General features: G+C 39.2%; 2 protein-coding genes across 2 annotated transcripts; both read left to right on the top strand.

Moving 5' to 3' along the window:
* Positions 1 to 8,829: 8,829 nt before the first annotated feature.
* LOC137719614 (pentatricopeptide repeat-containing protein At4g01570) lies at positions 8,830 to 11,693 on the top strand. Its single transcript, XM_068458647.1, has one exon. It carries the CDS (start codon positions 8,928 to 8,930, stop codon positions 11,307 to 11,309), a length of 2,382 nt encoding a protein of 793 aa, XP_068314748.1. The 5' UTR covers positions 8,830 to 8,927; the 3' UTR covers positions 11,310 to 11,693.
* A 1,749-nt stretch (positions 11,694 to 13,442) lies between these two features.
* Positions 13,443 to 16,941, top strand: LOC137721378 (probable LRR receptor-like serine/threonine-protein kinase At3g47570). The gene is made up of 2 exons (XM_068460473.1): positions 13,443 to 16,286; positions 16,384 to 16,941. Exons 1-2 carry the CDS (start codon positions 13,589 to 13,591, stop codon positions 16,782 to 16,784), a joined length of 3,099 nt encoding a protein of 1,032 aa, XP_068316574.1. The 5' UTR covers positions 13,443 to 13,588; the 3' UTR covers positions 16,785 to 16,941.
* The last annotated feature ends 3,160 nt before the right edge of the window (positions 16,942 to 20,101 follow it).

Genomic DNA, 20,101 nt, shown 5'->3' with positions numbered 1-20,101 from the left:
GGGTTGAATTTTGCAGAGTCCGGATTCAGGTGAGAGAGATAGAGAGTAGCAGAGAGGTTTTGATGGTGGATCGAAGACTGTAGGAAGTCCAGCTACTGTTCGCCGAGGGCAAAGTCACGCACGGAAGAAAAAAGGGATAAAAAGCAGGAAGAAGAAGAGAGGAGGAGGAATATCCGAGTCGAGTATTCCTTGAACTGAGGGCGGATTGTTATTCTTCTGCACATGCGCACCTCACACATTCATCAATCACTGCAGTGGGATTTCGGCTGAGGGATTTTAAAATTACACAAAAATCCTTAATAACAGGTTTCGCGGGTTCATCCAAAATGACCTTTTGTGTAACGGATTGACCCGTTAACCATCCGACTCGTTTATCACTCATCCGAATACTAATTTAACAGGTCAGGTCGGATCGGGTTAACAGGTCGGGTTGAAAATGCCAGGTCTAGTCACTTGCCTTGACGGCAAGTAGTTGATCTTCCTGATCTTGATCTTCTCCCTCATCATTTTTCCCAATTCTTCCTATCCCCTTTAGAAACAATGATTCAATTAAAATAAAATAAACCTACCACTTAAGAAAGAATGAGAAATGCAAAATGAACACAATAAAAATGGGAGATGTAGTTCACATCATCATCAACATATCTAGCATATTCTCACTTCCAAATCTTTATAAATTTTAATATACTAATTTTTTTTTTTCTTTTCTTAAGAAAAAGTGAAGCTTCTCACACTATGTCTATCTTTTTGATAGGACCCAATAGGGAAGAGAAATGATTTTTTTGGGTGCAAATTATGGAGTTTCTTTCACTCTTTCTCACGTAATATAAAACTGATCCAATCCAAGTGAACTCAACGGTTAAAAATTGAAAGTATAATACCACCTCTGGTACCAAGACATCTATAGCAGCCACTGTTTTTAAATCATCGTTCAACTTCTTGTAGAATGCTTTATCAGGTATCTGCACAAAATTAGAACAATGAATCGATAACGTCTATTTAATCGGTAACCATAATAGGACAAACCAGTAGAATAATTCTAAGGGAGTACCTTCTGTGGTTAGATAACGAATCAATTCCTTGCTCTACATGGTTGTCAAACTTCAGACTCTTTTTCACATGATCAATTAGCAGATCTACTATTTCTGTATAAGTAATCATTTTAAAGGGTGTGTTAGCAACCATTGTTAGATGATCAATGCAAGTTTTATAAAATTATTGATTGTTTTTTTATATTTGATTTTCACAATAACTTGCTATGACCTAAGATAAAATCCTTTGGAACATAACAGGAAAGACCAAGTCATTCAAGACCATCCAAAACTACAGAACAACATGACAAACACACTAAATTTTAGTTAAAATTAGACAATACTAACCTAGTGGGTAAAGCAAAATGTATTTAGCAGGAAATTGTTTTATAACACGGGTTATTAACAGTAGATGAAAGAACTAAAAAAATCAATAGTTCAAGTGATTGGCCAACACCCTTTATAATTTTTTTTTTTATTGTTGTTTATATAACTATAGAGTGATACTAAAATAAAATTTAAGAATTTTCTTGTAAATTTTGTGTCATATCCCAGCCCGGGCCACCACCACATCCCGGACCCGACTCCACCGTAGCACGATATTGTCCGCTTTGGGCCCCGATCACGCCCTCACGGTTTTGTTTCTGGGAACTCACACGAGAATTTCCCAATGGGTCACCCATCTTGGGATTGCTTTCGCGCGAAAGCGCTTAACTTCGGAGTTCCTACAGAACCCGAAACCAATGAGCTCCCAAAATGCCTTGTGCTATATAGAGGTGGGCATGTACATATATAAGGCACATCACCCCCTTCTCCGTCGGTCGATGTGGGATGTTACATTTCGTAACACATCTTTAAAAACGATATTCAAAGAAGAACTTTTTGCTGTTGTTGGAGAGTTGCAGACTTCAACGGAAAAAGGGATCAGGAAGGAAGCTGGATCTATTTTAACTTCACAATATTCTTTTGTCAAAGTATTTATATGAAATTTATTTTTATTTCTATGTCATTGCCACATCATTTAGTAGTCATCTTAGCTTTTAATTAGGAGCATTAGATGTAAATAGATCCAAGAGCTTTTGAAAAGTACAAAAATATTTGTTAGAATGCTTGTACCTTGATCATATCCCATATATATATATATATATATATTTGGTTAGTAATATTCTAGAATCCATCTAATGTGTGTGTGACAACATCGAAAAAGCAATGCACATAGAGGCCTTTCATTACATCACATTATGATCATATGCAGACTCATTCGAGCAAAATATACACTATGTGATAGTATGTTGTTCTTTTTTGTTTTTCATAATTATCCCTAATGATCCGAACTCTTATCAAGTATAAAGTTATCGCAACCACACAAAAGGTTTAAAAGTAAAATTGAAAGTTCACTTATTTGGAATAGAGAAAGTTATGAATCGAGAAAGTTGAAAATAAGGAAGAGACAGAAGGAATAACTAGTGCTACCAGATCAATCTAAATGTCTAACTGTAATAGTTTTGGTACCCATATGTAACATATCCATTCCATATACATGCCATTAAAGTGACATGCTATCTGCAATCATCAACTAACTACATGTATGTACTAATTAAATTTAAATGTTTATGCATGTAGGAGGATCCAAACACGTATGAGTTTACAGCTCAGCCCAAACACGTAGTAGTATTTTAACTCTACTGAATTATTTTGGAATATTTTGGGTGAAATGTGAGGAGAGGCCCAAACAACAATCACCCCAAAATCTGGGCCTTCAACAAGAAAAGGAGTGTCCGACCAAGTGCAAGCCCAACTCAAAGTAACCTGTCAAACAGTTAATATAGTTTCTGCATCTTCTTCTCAGTTAATCCGTATGTTTTTGGAAATGCAATGCGCCATGGGAGGCCTTTCCTGGTCAAAGACCGCCACCACCACGGCGCCTCCCAGCTGGGAGACATACTCCTGGTGGCCGCCATCACCAATACCCTCTCAACCTCCGGTACCCGCAACCTCCCGGAACCCCACACCCTCCCGCTTTCCGAGCCCCTACTCCTCCAAATCCTCCGCGCCCAGTTCCTCCACCCCTCCAGAAAACTCGACTTCTTCATATGGTGCTCTCTCACGCATAACATCAAACACTCGGCGCGCACCTACTCCCACATCCTGCGCACCGCCTCCCGCTCTGGATTCCTCCACGAGGTCCCTCAATTGCTTCACTCCATGAAGGAGGACGGCGTCGTGGTCGATTCCCGGACCTTCAAAGCCCTGCTCGACGCGTTTATCCGGTCCAGTAAGTTCGATTAGGCGCTTGAAATTTTGGATATTATGGAAGATGTTGGTGCTGGGTTGAACACCGATATTTATAACTCGGTTCTTGTTACTCTGGTTAGGAAAAACCAGGTGGGTTTGGCCATGGCCATTTTGCTTAAGCTTCTGGAGGGAGGGGATTCTTCCCAGGTGCCGAATTCGATTGCCTGCAACGAGTTACTGGTTGCTCTTAAAAAATCTGACATGAGGGTTGAGTTTAAGCAAGTTTTTGATGAACCCTAAACCCTCATTCATGTGCTCTGCTTGGTGGGGAAGGTGAATGATGCACTTACTGTATGGGAGGAATTGAAGGGCTCCGGCCATGAGCCGGACGCAATTTCCTATTCAGGGATGTTGTAAATGTTATCGAATAGACGATGCCACTAAGATTTTTAGTGAAATGCAGCTCAATGGATATATCCCTGATACCATTGTTTATAATTCTCTGATCTTACCCAACAGCTTCGGCTTTTCTCCTAATCTTACCCAACCTTTTAATCTCAACCATTTATGTACATCCTATGGTTACTTCATAGTAGTTTATAAATTATTTTCCTCTTAAAAGCAATTATTTGAGGTGACAAGCTCTAAAATTAAGAAAGGAAAAGAGGTAAAACCGGGCATAGTGCAGCCACTGGAACTCTAAACGATGATGCTATAAGGTTCTCCAAGTTAAAGTTAGCTTTCAGATTTCAATATGTTTTCTATTCTTCTCCAGCAGGAGGCAACTCACATATATACACATTTAGTCCTTGTACCACAAGGAATATTAAAGATATTAAAAAGAGTTATACCCAAACTAGGAAATACAATCACATTCCTATTCTTCTAATGTTGACTCACGCCAACACTCTCCCTCAAGTTGGTGCATAGATATCTCCTAGGCCCAACTTGTCAAGTGAGTCCTGAAATCTTCTAGTAAAGACCGCATGAGTTAGAATATCTGTCAATTGTTTTTCCATCTTCACGAACTGAATGTCAACCAACTTAACATCTAGTTTTTCTTTGATGAAATGTCTATCCACCTTAACATGCTTGGTCTTATCATGCTGCACCAGATTCTCGTGCTGCTTGATTATCACAATATAACAACATAGACCTTTTTGGTTTAAACCTTATTTCAGTGAGTAGAATCCGAAGCCTTAGAAGCTCACAAATGCCATGTGCCATTCTTCTGTACTCAACCTTGGCCGAAGACTTTGCCACCACATTTTGCTTCTTACTTCTCCAGGTCACAAGATTACCAGCTACAAACGTAAAGTATCCCGATGTAGATCGCCGATCAGTGATATTTCTAACCCAATATGCATCGGTATACCCATTCACTTCCATATGCCCATGTTGTACATCAATCTTTTTCATGGAGCTCCCTTTAAGTAACTCAGAATCCGCATTACTGTTGTCATGTGATCCTCACTAAGAGCATGCACAAACTGGCTCACCACATTTACTGTGTAAGCAATATCTGGCCTTGTGAGCGATAAATAAATCAGTCGCCCTACCAACCGTTGATACCTTTCCCTATTCGTTGGGATTTGATCCTGATAAATTGCTAGATGATGATTTTGCACAATAGGTGTATCCACTGGTTTACACCTTAGCATACCAGTTTGGGACAAATAATCCAATACTTTCGCTGAGATAAATATATTCCTTCTTGAGATCTAGCTACTTCAATTCCCAGGAAGTATTTAAGTTCCCCAAGTTCTTTCATCTCAAACTCAAAATACAATTACCTCTGTAAATGTTCGATTTCCATTGTATCATCACTTGTGACAATCATATCATCTACATATATGATAGGTAGAGTTACCTTACCATCATTGCACTTGATTAACAAAGTATGGTCTGAGTTTCCCAGTCGATACCCATATTTCTTCATCATCTGGGTGAACCACCTAAACCACGCTTTGGGTGATTGTTTAAGGCCATACAGTGCCTTTCGAAGTCGACATACTTTCCCACTACAATTCGAATTACCATAACCTGGTGGAATATCCATGTACACTTTTTCCTCTAAATCTCCATGCAGAAAAGCTTTTTTAACATCAAAATGTCTTAGAGGCCAGTCAAAGTTAGCAGCGAGAGACAATAAAACTCTGATGGCATTCATTTTTACAACAAGAACAAACAACTCCTAATAATCTACCCCAAATGTTTGGGTAAACCCCTTGGCAAGTAACCTCGCCTTGTACCTATCAATTGTTCCATCTGCCTTATGCTTAATAGTGAACACCCACTTGCATCCCACTGGTTTCTTTCCTTTAGGGAGTGAAACCACACTCAATATATTATTTTTCTGTAATGCTTCCATTTTAACTTACATTGCCTCTGTCCATTTCGGATCCTTCAAGGCTTCTTCCACTCTACTAGGTATTTTGATGGTTTCTATCTGCTGAAACAATGCACAATATTTTGGTGAGAGTTTTTGAGTGGAGACGTAGTTTGCAATGGGGTACCACAACTTTTCTTCTAGAGAGTACTTGCCTGGTGGTTTTCCTCAATTTTGTCGAGAAGGTAACACATAAGATGGTTTATTAATGTTTGAGTGAGCTCTTACCTCAGAGATATCCGTTGAATCATGGACGTGTACTTGAGGAGTATGAGGCGGGCTGTTATGTTCAACTTCATTGGTGGTGTTATGTTGCCCATTTAACTTTGGATGCCCACTCGGGCTTGCATTAATATGTACGACTTTGGGCCCATTCGGGTCATTACTAATAAACGCCAAATTTGGCCCACTTGGGCTGTCGACAACAACCTCATCATTCTGCCCACTTGGGCTGTCAGCGACAACGTCATGGTTATGCCCACTTGGGCTGTTGGCAGAATCTAGGTGCTCATTTGGGCTGTTATACTCTGGACAGTTACACGACCCAACAGTGGTCCTACTTGGACTAACACGGTCATTGTCAATTAAGGTTGTCTCCCCCTGAGGAGTATGGTTGGGAAGAAAAAATAATTTGTCTTTAGAGAAGGTAACATCCATGGTGACGTACGTCTGTCGAGTAGATGGATGATAACATTGATATCCCTTTTGTTGAGGACTAAAGCCAATGAATACACACCGCACTGCACATGGATCAAGCTTGCTTCTTTGATTTTTTGTGAAGATGGACATATGCCACACATCCAAAAACTCGGGGTTCGAGTTGAAGAGTGGAAGGGAGCGAAACATGTTCAGCAAGCACGGCCAATGGGGTTCTAAAAGAGAGAACACTTGATGGCATTCGGTTCATGTTATAAATAGCCCTGCATTTTGGTGTATTGTATGTGTTATTGATTGATATGATTGTGGAATGGTGTTGGAAAGCACATGTGTGTGTGAATGGCAAGATGACAACTCTTGTTTGGCTTATGGTTGATGTGTAGGATAGTACTCTATGTTTTCTACTTGAAGTGTTTTTATGAAAAATTTAGAGTTTAACAAATAGTGAACTACAAATGGCTTGATCCCGTCAGAGGGTACGTAGGTAGTCTAACAAAGAGGTTAGATGCAGCTATAAAGTATATGAAAAATGTGACATCCCACATCGCCCAGGGGAGTGATTCTTAAATGTATATTCTCATCCCTACCTAGCACAAGGCCTTTTGGGAGCTCACTGGCTTTAGGTTCCGTAGGAATTTCGAAGTTAAGCGAGAAGAGGGCTAGAGCAATCCCATGATGGGTGACCTACTGGGAAGTTGCTCGTGAGTTCCCAAAAACAAAACCGTGAAGGAATGGTAAACCTAAAGCGGACAATATCGTGCTACGGTGGTGGAGTCGGCCCGGGATGTGATCCACCCCGGGCCGGGATGTAACAATTGGTATCAGAGCCTAACCCTGGCCGTGGTGTGCCGACGAGGATGTCGGGCCCTTAAGGGGGGTGGATTGTGACATCCCACATCGTCCAGGGGAGTGATTCTTAAATGTATATTCCCATCCCTACCTAGCACGAGGCCTTTTGGGAGCTCACTGGCTTCGGGTTCCGTAGGAACTTCGAAGTTAAGCGAGAAGAGGGCTAGATTTAGATTTAGGTAATTTCTATTTTGATAATCCTCCTTCTTGTTTAGTTAGTTTCATCAGTGAGGATTGACTTGGGATGTCTTGGTCTAAATTTATTATTGCGTAGGTTTGTTTGGACTCTTGCTTTTAGCCTCGCTTTTCAAACAAAATAATAATAAATAAATAACTAACAACGAAATAAATGAAAAGGTGTGTAAATAAACATTCCTTGGATTATAGAGTGCTATTAGACCCACCATATTATCTTATCTTCCCATCTACATTATAATCCCACCCATCACAAAAAAGTTAAAAATTAAAATGTTATTTTCCCACCCACTATTTGTTCAAAAATAACCTCTAATATATATTTAAATTATTTAGAAGAATAAATATTAGAGTGCTCATAAACCCAGTTAAGCCTTCACTAATTGCCAAGGTCTTTCCTTCTGATTTTTATTCTGAACAAAATTCCAAAAGTATGATTGAAATGAGGGATAAACAAACTCATTCTCTATTAAACTCCTTTCCTTCGCCCTCCGTTGCATCTTACTCCATAACCTACCCTGATCCCTGCCCACGACCACCCCTCCTCCTTTTCTCTGTCAATCTCCCTTGTCTGCTCTTTGACCACCCCCATGTCAAAGAACACAAAATACACACGCACACACACACAAAAAAAAAAAAAAAAAAAAGCAACAACCTCAAGAAGCTCACGAAATCAAATCCAAACAACCTAAATAGCTCATATCATTAATAAATCACCCATGTATGCACATAGAAACCCAGTCTCCCCCACATGATGACACCTAAACCTACAACGAATACTCAGCCACACAATTCGTTCTTACGACAACAAACACCAAATGCAATTTCGTTTTGACAGACCCAAAATATCCATTCCTTCATCTGCATCTACACCACTCAAAAAAATCCCACCCCATAATCAAATGCACTGTACCAAACCAAAAATTAAAACCTACCTCAAAGGTTTTGTTGGTTAAATGTGAAAATTTGCAACTTTTTATTACAAAATAGTGACATTGATATAAGAGCCACTGTGACCAATAATTAAAAATCGATTACCAAAATAAAATAAAAAATAATTCATAACAATACAAATTTGAAGTGAGAGAGGATGCAGAGATAAGATACTGAGTAAAATTGACACAAATCATTCTTTTTTTTTTTTTTTTTTTTTTTTCCAGTGGTTTTTATATGTCATTTTACATGAGGATAAAATTAGTACTTAACTTTTTATTAAAGACGGATGAGGAAATAAGATACTGGGGTGAATTTATCAGCACTTGGATTATATTGGGTGAAATGGGAGAAAAGGCCCAAACAACAATATAAGCCTGACTAACAACGAGAAAATGAGTATTCAACCAAGTCTAAGCCCAACTCCAAGTACAACCTGTCAAACAGTTAATACGAGGAGAATTATCTCCTTTCTTATGCTTATCCCCTTCCTTTCTCTTCTCTTACATATTGTATTTTGTGTTATTGTTTTTAAAAAATTAGGAGGGAGAGAATCCTCTCCCAGTTAATATAGTTTCTGCATCTGCTTCTCAGTTGTGAACTCAAAATCTTAGAATCTGTGTGTTTTTGGAAATGCAATGCGCCATGGAAGGCCTTTCCTGGTCAAAGACCACCACCACCACCACGGCGCCTCCCAGCTGGGAGACATACTCCTGGTGGCCGCCATCACCAAGACCGTCTCAACCTCCGGCACCCGCAACCTCCCGGACCCCCACACCCTTCCGCTCTCCGAGCCCATCCTCTTCCAAATCCTCCGCGCCCAGTCCCTCCACCCCTCCAAAAAACTCGACTTCTTCAAATGGTGCTCTCTCACGCATAACATCAAACACTCGGCGCGCACCTACTCCCACATCCTCCGCACCGCCTCCCGCGCGGGATTCCTCCATGAGGTCCCTCAATTGCTTCACTCCATGAAGGAGGACGGCGTCGTGGTCGATTCCCAGATCTTCAAAGCCCTGCTCGACGCGTTTATCCGGTCCGGTAAGTTCGATTACGCGCTTGAAATTTTGGATATTATGGAAGATGTTGGTGCTGGGTTGAACACCGATATGTATAACTCGGTTCTTGTTGCTCTGGTTAGGAAAAACCAGGTGGGTTTGGCCACGGCCATTTTGTTTAAGCTTCTGGAGGGAGGAGATTCGATTCAGGTGCCGAATTCGATTGCCTGCAATGAGTTGCTGGTTGCTCTTAGAAAATCTGACATGATTGTTGAGTTTAAGCAAGTTTTTAATAAGCTTAGAGAGAGTGAGAGGTTTGAGATGGATACTTGGGGCTATAATATTTGCATTCATGCATTTGGGTGTTGGGGTGATTTGGGTATTAGTCTGAATCTGTTCAGAGAGATGAAAGACTCTAACTTGGATAACATCGGGCCGGATTTGTCTACATATAATAGCCTCATTCATGTGCTCTGCTTGGTGGGGAAAGTGAATGATGCACTTACTATATGGGAGGAATTGAAGGGCTCCGGCCACGAGCCGGATGCAATTACCTATAGAATTCTTATTCAGGGGTGTTGTAGGTGTTATCGAATAGACGATGCCACTAAGATTTTTAGTGAAATGCAGCTCAATGGATATATCCCTGGTACCATTGTTTATAATTCTTTACTAGATGGGTTATTCAAGGCCAGGAAGGTTAATGATGGCTGCCAGTTATTTGAGAAAATGGTTCAGAATGGGGTGAGAGCCTCGACGTGGACGTATAATATTCTCATTGATGGTTTGTTCAGGAATGGAAGGGCAGAGGCTGCATACACACTATTTTGTGACTTAAAGAAGAAGGGTCAGTTTGTTGATGGTGTAACATATAGCATTGTGGTTTTGCAACTTTGTAAGGAGGGCCTGCTTGAGGAAGCACTAGGATTGGTGGAAGAAATGGAAAGGAGAGGCTTTACTGTTGATTTAGTTACTATTTCGTCACTTGTGATTGGGCTGTATAAAGAAGGACGGTGGGATTGGACGGAGAAGCTCATGAAGCACATTAGAGATGGTAACCTAGTGCCGAGTGTTCTTAAATGGAAGGTTGATATGGAGGCTTCGCTGAAAAATCCAGAGAGAAATAGAAAGGATTATACACCTTTGTTCCCATGTAAAGGCGACTTGAGCGAGATTATGAGTTTAATAAAGTCTGCAAAATCAACAATGGATGCAGACCTAGAGTCAGAGGCTGCCAGGGTTAAAGAAGATGATAAGAATTTGTCCACCGATACTGATCAGTGGTCATCATCTCCACATATGGATCAATTGGCTAATCAACTTAAGTCCACCGACCACTCCTCGCGGCTGTTTTCATTGTCCAGGGGGCAAAGAGTTCAAGTGAAAGGGGAAAGCACTTTTGATATTGACATGGTTAATACCTTTTTGTCCTTATTCTTGGCCAAGGGAAAGCTGAGCATAGCATGCAAATTGTTTGAGATTTTCAGTGATCTTGGTGAAAATCCTGTGAGTTATACTTATAATTCCATGATGAGTTCGTTCGTCAAGAAGGGCTACTTCAATGAGGCATGGGGTGTACTCAATGAAATGGGAGAAAAGGTCTGCCCCACAGACATAGCTACATACAATGTGATAATTCAAGGCTTGGGGAAGATGGGTAGAGCGGATCTAGCAAGTACTGTCCTGGATAAGCTAATTAAGCAGGGTGGTTATCTTGACGTGGTTATGTACAACACCTTGATTAATGCACTAGGAAAGGCTAGCAGGATTGATGAAGTAAACAAGCTCTTTGAGCAGATGAAGAGTAGTGGAATAAATCCTGATGTTGTCACTTTTAATACACTTATTGAAGTTCATAGCAAAGCAGGTCGGCTAAAAGATGCATATAAGTTTTTGAAAATGATGCTTGATGCAGGCTGCACCCCGAACCATGTTACTGACACGACTTTAGATTTTCTGGGCAAGGAGATTGAGAAAATGAGGTACCAGAAGGCATCCATGGTGCGCAATAAGGATGACTGACCTTGATAAGAATTTGTACACTTCAATTCAACTGTAGTTCAACCTTCTATGACTTTCGGCTCATAAATGTAAATGAACATTTGAAGGCCAAAAGTGTAGTCGTGTGTTGAGGTGCCTTTTCGACCTATAATCATGTCATGCTCAGCTTCGGTCATTTCTCAGGGTAATTCAAATTGCTAGAGGTGAAACTCCAGGTCAGTACCTAGTACCTACTAAACGGTTAGAATGTAACGTAACAAGAATATTTGTTTTTCTTCCAAAACTCAGAAATATTACTACTGTGTATTAAGCTAGAAGGTAGATTATTTGATTCTGGTAGTGATTTATGCAAAAATTTGAATGATAATGTTACTACCATGTAGTAGTTTTCTTCTTTTATGTTAATGCATCCTGCTTTCACTATTTCCATTAAGTAGAGTGTGCCTTGGATTCTCGCTTCGTTTCCTTCTCAGTTTTCTAGCCCAACCCAAGTAAAACTACCATGCTTCTTATCTATAGCCTTGTTGTAAACTATCTAAATAACTAGAAGTCTCTCAATAAAATGAATTATAGCTAAGAATCCTTAAAAGATGTTTCTTGCCTCATTCTTTCTTTCGATTCTACCTTTTATTAAAAAAATGAAACATGAAGAAAAAGCAGACATATTTTCAACTGAAATTGTGAGAACTTTCCGTATAATAGCAGAACTATGTAGCAGACTGGAAACTTAAATGCGTACACAAAAACTGCAAACTTCTTTTGATACTATTTTCCAGCAGATTCAGCTTTTCTCCTAATCTTACCTAACCTTTTAATCTCAACCATTTATGTACATCCTATGGTTACTTCACAGTAGTTTATAAATTTTTTTCCTCTTAAAAGCAATTATTTGGGGTGACAAACTCTGAAATTAAGAAAGGAAAAGAGGTAAAACCGGGCATAGTGCAGCCATTGGAACTCTAAATGATGATGCTATTAGGTTCTCCATACGATAGTTAGGTTTCTTCAATCCTGATTCATTCTGTTTTTGCTTATGCTCGGAACATGAAAAAATTGTAGTAATTGGAATCCAAAAGCAAAACGAATTTGGCATAGGGTGAATTCAAGCTCGTTCTTCTTGCAGTATATGTTATTAGAATCTGGAACGCATATCAGATTCTCATGTAAGATTTCGATAATTTTGTCTCTTATTGATTTCTTTTTAGAAAGGAAAACTTGTATGTTCTAGAGCAAACCCATTTGGTATTGACTCCTGTAGGGTCTTATCTATGAAATATCAGAACATCAGGATTAGATTCAAAGGATAGGGGAAAACCATGATACAGAAGGCTTACTTTATGTTCCTTTTCCTTGTAGGTTAGAACTTAGACAAAGAGCGAGCTGAGAGTTCTTTAACCACAGTGATTAAGAGCTATCGGATTTTATTTTATCGATGTTGGCTTGATCTTAGTATAAGAATAGGTAAAGATTAGGATAGAGTAGATATGGAGAGAAGCCAGATTCGTTTTTCACCATGCGTTGCGCTGGATGATTACAAACAATAGCAAAGTTTCCAACTTTTGTAAGTTGGAACTAAGATACAAAACTATGCACACGATTCTTTTCCAGAACTGCTTGGCCATTTGTGGTTCACTTTAAAAATGACAATTGATACTTGACCCACCCATGCAAATTGCAAAGTCTAGTGGCGTAGATTTCTTCCACAGCTGAAACTAGAACTAGATACAAAACTAGTAGTGTGTGTGGTTGATTGCTTCCGAAACAGGACGGCGAAAGCTGAAAGAGAGTTTTTATGCCAAAACAAATTCATTTAAATAGAATGAATAGACAAGTACTGTTTTGTTGAAATACTATCAATTTGGACCACATATCAATGAAAGAGTTCATACGTGACATATAACATGTCTGACCATCTAAATAAAGACGATTTCCCTACGAATCTATGCCCCACTAATGTGCAATATTCTGCGGTGAGAAAGAGGGTGAAGAAAAATGTTACGATAATGATTGATGTGAGATCCATCTTAGCTCTACACTAGTCAACTCTTTTAGTCTAGGAATTCGATTAATGCTTTCTTAGCCAGTAGTCTATATATATTTAGGCACTCTTTTTAGCCTCACGCACACCCTGTTTAATCATGTATACTGTTTTTGTTGATTTATTCGATCAAATGGCTATAAATAAAGGGTGAATCACCTTCCTATATTTACGTCACAAGAATTCTTATAAATTGGGTTATGCTCAAGCTGCTAGACTACCGCAGCTTACCCAAACCAAAGTTTCACACAAAACTGATACCATGGGGAATTACAAGTTCATTTCACCACTTCTCTTCTTCTCATATTTGTGCATGCATGCCTTTGTTCTTAACTCATGTCTTAGTTTGGCCCTCGCCAGATCAAACGAGACAGATAAACTGGCGTTGCTTGAATTCAAGGCTAGGATAACTACAGATCCTTTTGGAGTCATGAGTTCGTGGAACGAAACAATCCACTTTTGCCAATGGCACGGTGTTACCTGTGGTCACCGCCACAAGAGGATCACAATGTTGACGTTGAGGTCCTTGAAGCTTGGAGGCTCTATATCGCCACATGTTGGAAATTTGAGTTTCCTCAGAGCGTTTAATCTCTTCAACAACAGCTTCAGCCATGAAATCCCTCCAGAAATTGGCCGTCTGCGCAGGTTGCAACGTTTGGGATTGGGGAATAATTCACTGACTGGGGAAATTCCCGCTAATTTATCAGGTTGCTCTGAACTCAACTACATAAATGTTGGCGGCAATTTGTTGGAAGGTAGTATCCCTAAGGAGCTTGGCACCTTGTCAAAGCTAAAAGAATTTTTTATTAACGACAACCACCATACAGGAAGTATCCCTTACTCTTTTAGCAACATATCATCTCTTGAATCGTTTGGTGCCATTTTCAATAATTTAGGTGGCATAATTCCAGATATCTTTGGTCGACTGACCAATTTTTATTTTCTTGGATTGGATGGAAATGTCTTGTCTGGTACGATCCCTCCCTCAGTTTTCAATCACTCTTCTCTTGAAACCTTTGCTGTGGGACTTAATTACAACCTCCAAGGCACTTTTCCTTCAAACTTGGGCAATTCCTGTCCAAGTCTCCAAACTTTTGCCATCGGTAATAACCAGTTTAGTGGAATTATACCTGTTTCAATTTCTAATGCCTCAAATCTGTTTGAACTAGCATTATACGAAAACCAACTGCATGGAGAATTCCCCTCATTGAAAAATTTACACAAACTTGGGCGGTTTGTTATTAGTTTGAACCATCTTGGAAGTGGGGGAACTGGTGATGATTTGAGCTTTCTTTGCGATCTGACTAATGCCACCGGTTTACAATACTTGGAATTTGATTCAAACAACTTTGGGGGTACGTTGCCTCAATGCGTAGCCAACCTATCTTATTCACTTGTATCCTTCTACGTAGCCTATAACAGTATATTTGGTAATATCCCGAATGCGATGGAAAATCTGCATAACCTGGAAAGCATATGGCTGTCTGGCAACCAGTTTTCAGGTCTCATCCCCCCTGAAATAGGAAGGCTTCCCAAATTATATGAAGTATATATGGAAACCAACTCTCTCACTGGGAATCTTCCATCATCTTTTGGAAATTTAAGTCGACTAGCTCATCTGCATCTCGAGGATAACAACCTTCAGGGCACCATCCCTTCAACTTTGTCTCAGTGTCCCAATTTGCTGAACTTAACTCTTGGTGGTAACAATTTCACTGGTATCATATCCCCAGAATTAATTCGTCTGTCTTCTTCATATGTTCATTTGGATTTATCTCGAAATCATTTGACTGGCTTTCTTCCCATGGAAGTCGGACAATTGATAAATCTAGAGCATCTTGATGTTTCTAGAAACCTGTTGTCTGGTGAAATTCCTCCTAGTCTTGGAAATTGTAAAACCATACAGTATCTTTACTTGCAAGAAAACTTCTTCCAAGGGACAATTCCATCAGATTTGAGCTCACTAAGAGGTATTGAAACCTTATCTCTCGCTCGCAACAACTTGTCTGGGACAATTCCAAAATTCTTAGAGAATTTTACATTTCTGCAATCCTTGAACCTGTCTTATAACAATTTAGAGGGAGCGGTACCTATCGAAGGAGTTTTTCAGAATGCAACTGCCACATCAGTCCAAGGGAATACAAAGCTCTGTGGGGGCATACCAGAGCTTCAATTGCCAAAATGCGAATTTCGACATTCCGGCAAAAGGGGGTTGAGCCTAACCTTGAAACTGGTAATCTCTCTCCTTTGTGGGCTTTCTGGAGCCTTTTTTTCATTTTCCGTTTTGTACCTTTGTTGCTTCCGGAGCAAAAATAAGAAGGATCCTTCGAGTGATTCTGAAAAATTTCGTATGGTGTCTTACCAAAGTCTTCTTAAAGCTACTGATGGATTCTCTTCTGCCAACTTGATTGGTATGGGAAGTTTTGGGTCAGTTTATAAAGGATTACTTGATCAAGGTGAAACAACAATTGCTATCAAGGTACTCAACCTCGATCGACATGGAGCTTCCAAAAGTTTCATTGCTGAGTGTGAGGCTCTGAAAAATATTAGACACCGTAACCTTGTGAAGGTACTCTCTGCATGCTCCGGATTCGACTATCGTGGTTCTAATTTCAAGGCCTTAATTTACGAGTTCATGGTGAATGGGAGCTTAGAGGAATGGTTGCATCCAGCTCAGACAAGTATTGATACAAATCAGAGGCCAAGGAGCTTAACTTTTTCGCAGAGGTTGAACATTGCGATAGATGTTGCAATGGCATTGGATTATCTCCATCATCAGTGTCATGTGCCAATAGTTCATTGTGACCTCAAACCCAGCAATGTTCTTCTCGACGATGATATGATTGGACATGTAAGTGACTTTGGGTTGGCGAGATTCCTTCCAAGTACTCTTGAAGATGGTTTTGGTAATCTGTCAAGCTCCATCGGAGTTAAAGGAACAATCGGTTATACTCCTCCAGGTAAAACGTACTCACTTTCTTTTCACTTCTTTCAGTTTTCATTTATAATTTAGATTTTCTTTTACGTATTAAAATAAAAACATTTGCACAAATGTAGAGTATGGCATGGGGCATGAAGTGTGGCCACAAGGTGATGTATATAGTTACGGCATCCTCTTGCTGGAAATGTTTACAGGAAAAAGGCCAACCGGCAACATGTTTCAAGGATCTTCAAATCTTCACAACTATGTCAAGGCAGCTCTGCCCGAGCAGGTGTTAGATACAGTGGATCCGGTTCTTATTCAAGAAAAAGGGGAAGGGGAGATGAGTGCTAACCAGCGTCTAACTGAGGCTAGCACAATGATTCGCATGAAATTTGAAGTGAGCTTGATTTCAATCTTAGGAGTTGGTGTTGCATGCTCTGCAGACATGCCTGCGGAAAGGTCAGACATCACTGATGCTATGGCTGAGATGTGTCGGATCAGAAACAAACTTCGAGCAGATAAAATGTTGGATTAGAATAAGCATACTGTTAAGTATTAGCATGTACGTAATAATCTTGTTTCCTTATTTGGAAGTCGAAGTTCTCAGATTTGCTTGATCAATAAAAATAGTATAGTTGATAACTTGTCTGACAGACTTTAGTCCATTTACTATTTCGTACCGTTGAGTTATTCTTAGATGCATTTGGCATAGGCTGAATTCAAAGCTCGTACTTCTTGTAGTATATATTATCAGAATCTGGAACAAGTATCAGATTCGTATGTCAAGATTTCGTAATTTGTGTCTTATTGATTTCTTTTTTAAAAGGAAAACTTGTATGTTCTAGAGCATCAGGATTAGATTCAAAGGATAGGGGAAACCCATAAAGGTATTTTGATCTAGAGACCCATTCGATCTTGAGTCCTATAAGGTCTTTTTATGTTCCTTTGCCTTGTAGTTTATTATTTCCGCAGTTGAAACTAGAACTAGATACAAAACTAATAATGTGCGTTTAGTAGATTTTATCCTCAACAAGACGGTCAAAGCTGAAAGAGAGTTTTTATGACAAAACAAATTCATTTGTATAGACTTAGTTGTTGTGATTAATTATGGGTCGTGTTGAATACAATTGAAGACCATGTGTTTGTTTTCGGTTTTGGCGTGGAAGTCTTCGTTCAAGAGAAATACATGATGACTGCCACAAGCAAAGTTGGAAGCAGGTCTTGACCTTGGGTTGCATGCAATTGTGGATGCTGTATCTTCTATGCATTAAATGGCAAATGGAGAAAAGGATTGCACGCTATAGGCTAGCTACAGCAAAGGGTTTGAATTTGGCGTGTGAAGTAAAGACGAATTGGTCTTAGTTGTTGGTGTCAGTTTAATGGGTCGCTGGTGTATGCATTTAACTAGATGTAATATTTGTGCATTTGGTAAGCATCCGAAGGGGAACACAGAGGAGAGAAAATCAGAGAGAAAAGAGTGGCATCTTGGGGTTGGGTGAGCTCTTGTGAAATACTGTGAGGTGGTGTACGAGGGTTTCGGTTTTGATTTATGTTGATTTAACTCAAGTGTATCTTGAATTTGTTATTATTCTTATAGTGAAGAGCAATATCTCTATGGGGACGTAGGCAAAATTTTGCCGAAACTTTTAAATTTTTCGGTGTCTTTATTTCTTATTTATTTTATTATGTTCAACTATGGTTTATATTCTGGTGATGTTGTAATTTGAAATCTCGGTTTCACGTAGACAAAAGCACAACATGATAAAAACTAATAACCCTTCAACCGATAGTATCATAGGTCGAGTCAATGCAGAGAAAATGAATACATTTCTATACTATGAATTTGAATCCACATATTAAATAAAGAGTGCACACTATCATTGGTCTAGGTTGACCTTGTACGTAACAATATAGCACGTCAATTTATCTAAATAAAGACTATTTCCCGACAAATCCATGCCCCACTGGTATGCAAATTCTGCCATGAGAAAGAGGGCAAAGAAAACTTTGAGGATTATGATAGATGTCGGGATCCATCTTAGCTCTACGATTTACCTCTATTTCTCTGCCCCACTGTTTGTTTAATCATGTTGTTTTCGTTTAATTTATTTAATCTAACAACCAGAAATAGAGAGTAAATCACCTCCCTATATTTACGATTTATCTCACAATAATTCTTATTAGAAAATGTGCCAGCACTTTGCTGCAGGAGTTGAATGTATTAGTCGCAACATGTATGAATAGTTTCACACAAAGCAACTAAAAAGATGTAGTACCTAAGAACGAATGAAGTCAAACTTTGCTTGCTATATATGGACAGCTATAAGAAACATTCATTTGTAGAGCGTACTGTGTCATCAATATCATAGTTTCAAGTAATCAGCCCACTACATGAAGGAAAAACATAGAAAAAGGAAAGTAGAAAAGTAGAAGGCATAATACTTGAGCATCTGGCAAGAATAATAGTTTTTGAAAAAATTGTTAAACCGTCTTACAAATTCAATCGTTAAAGGTCGGACATCGTTGATGCTATGGCTGAGACGTGTCGGATCAGAAACAAACTTCGAGCAGATAAAATATTGGATTAGAATAAGCATATTGTTAAGTATTAGCATGTACGTAATAATCTTGTTTCCTTTTGTGGAAGTCGAAGTTCTAAGATTTGGGTGATCATAAAAACAATATAGTTGATAACTTGTCTAACTGACTTCAATCCACTTTATTACTTCGTACCGTTGAGTTATACTTAGATGCATTTGGAGTATGGTGAATTTAAGCTCGTACTTCTTGCTGCATGTGTTATCAGAATCTGGAACGAGTATCGGATTTGAATGTCAAAATTTCGTAATTTGTATCTTATCAATTTATTCTTTAAAAGGAAAACTTGTATGTTCTAGAGCAAACCCATTCGGTCTTGACTCCTGCAAGGTCTTTTTATCTATGGAATATCCGAGTATCAGGATTAGATTCAAAGGATAGGGGAAAGCCATGATTCAGAAGGCTTACTTTATGTTCCTTTGCCTTGTAGTTTATTACTTCCACGGTTGAAACTAGAACTAGATACAAAACTAATAGTGTGTGTGTAGCATAGATTTTATCCCGAATATGACGGTGAAAGCTGAAAAAGAGTTTTTATGCCAAAACAAATTCATTTGTACAAACTTAATTGTTGTGATTACTTATGGGTCATGTGTTGACAAAAATTGAAGACCATGTATTTGCTTTCGGTTGTGGCGTGGAAATCTTCATTCAAGAGAAGACATGATGACTGCCACAAGCAAAGTTGGTAGCAGGTCTTGACTTTGGGTTTGTGGATGCTTTATCATCTATGCATTAAATGGCAAATGGAGAAAAGGGTTGCACTCTGTAGGCTAGGTACAACAAAGGGTTTGAATTTGGCGTGTGAAGTAAAGACGAATTGGTCTTAGTTGTCGGCGTCAGTTTAATGGGTTGCAGGTGTGTGCCGGTAACTAGATGCAATATTTGTGCATTTGGTAAGCATCCGGAGGTGACCACAAAGGAGAGAAAATCAGAGAGAAATGAGTGGTATCTCTTAGCGTAGGGTGACCTCTTGGGAAATACTGTACAAAGGTTTCGGGTTTGAGTTATGTTGATTTAACTCAAGTGCATCTTGCACATGTTATAATTCTCATAATGAAGAGCAATCTCTCCGGGGACGCATGCATGATTTTCCGAAACCTCGTAAATTTGTTGTTGTCTTTATTTCTGTTTATTTTATTATGTTTAAGTATGTTTGTATTCTGATGAGGTTGTAAATTGAATCTCGGTTCCGCTTAGCCAAAAGCACAACATAAATAAAAACTAATAATCCTTCAACCAATAGTATCATAG

Source organism: Pyrus communis, chromosome 16 (genome assembly GCF_963583255.1).
Source record: "Pyrus communis chromosome 16, drPyrComm1.1, whole genome shotgun sequence".
Taxonomy (NCBI): Eukaryota; Viridiplantae; Streptophyta; class Magnoliopsida; order Rosales; family Rosaceae; genus Pyrus; species Pyrus communis.
The sequence above is the reverse complement of the archived record's forward strand: the minus strand, read 5'-3'. Positions and strand labels throughout refer to the sequence as shown.

Bases quoted from the DNA above. Each gene is read 5' to 3' on its own strand.
- LOC137719614 (XM_068458647.1), top strand. From the start codon at position 8,928: ATGCGCCATGGAAGGCCTTTCCTGGTCAAAGACCACCACCACCACCAC.
- LOC137721378 (XM_068460473.1), top strand. From the start codon at position 13,589: ATGGGGAATTACAAGTTCATTTCACCACTTCTCTTCTTCTCATATTTG. The intron at 16,287-16,383 runs GTAAAACGTACT...GCACAAATGTAG, and splicing joins AATCGGTTATACTCCTCCAG to AGTATGGCATGGGGCATGAA.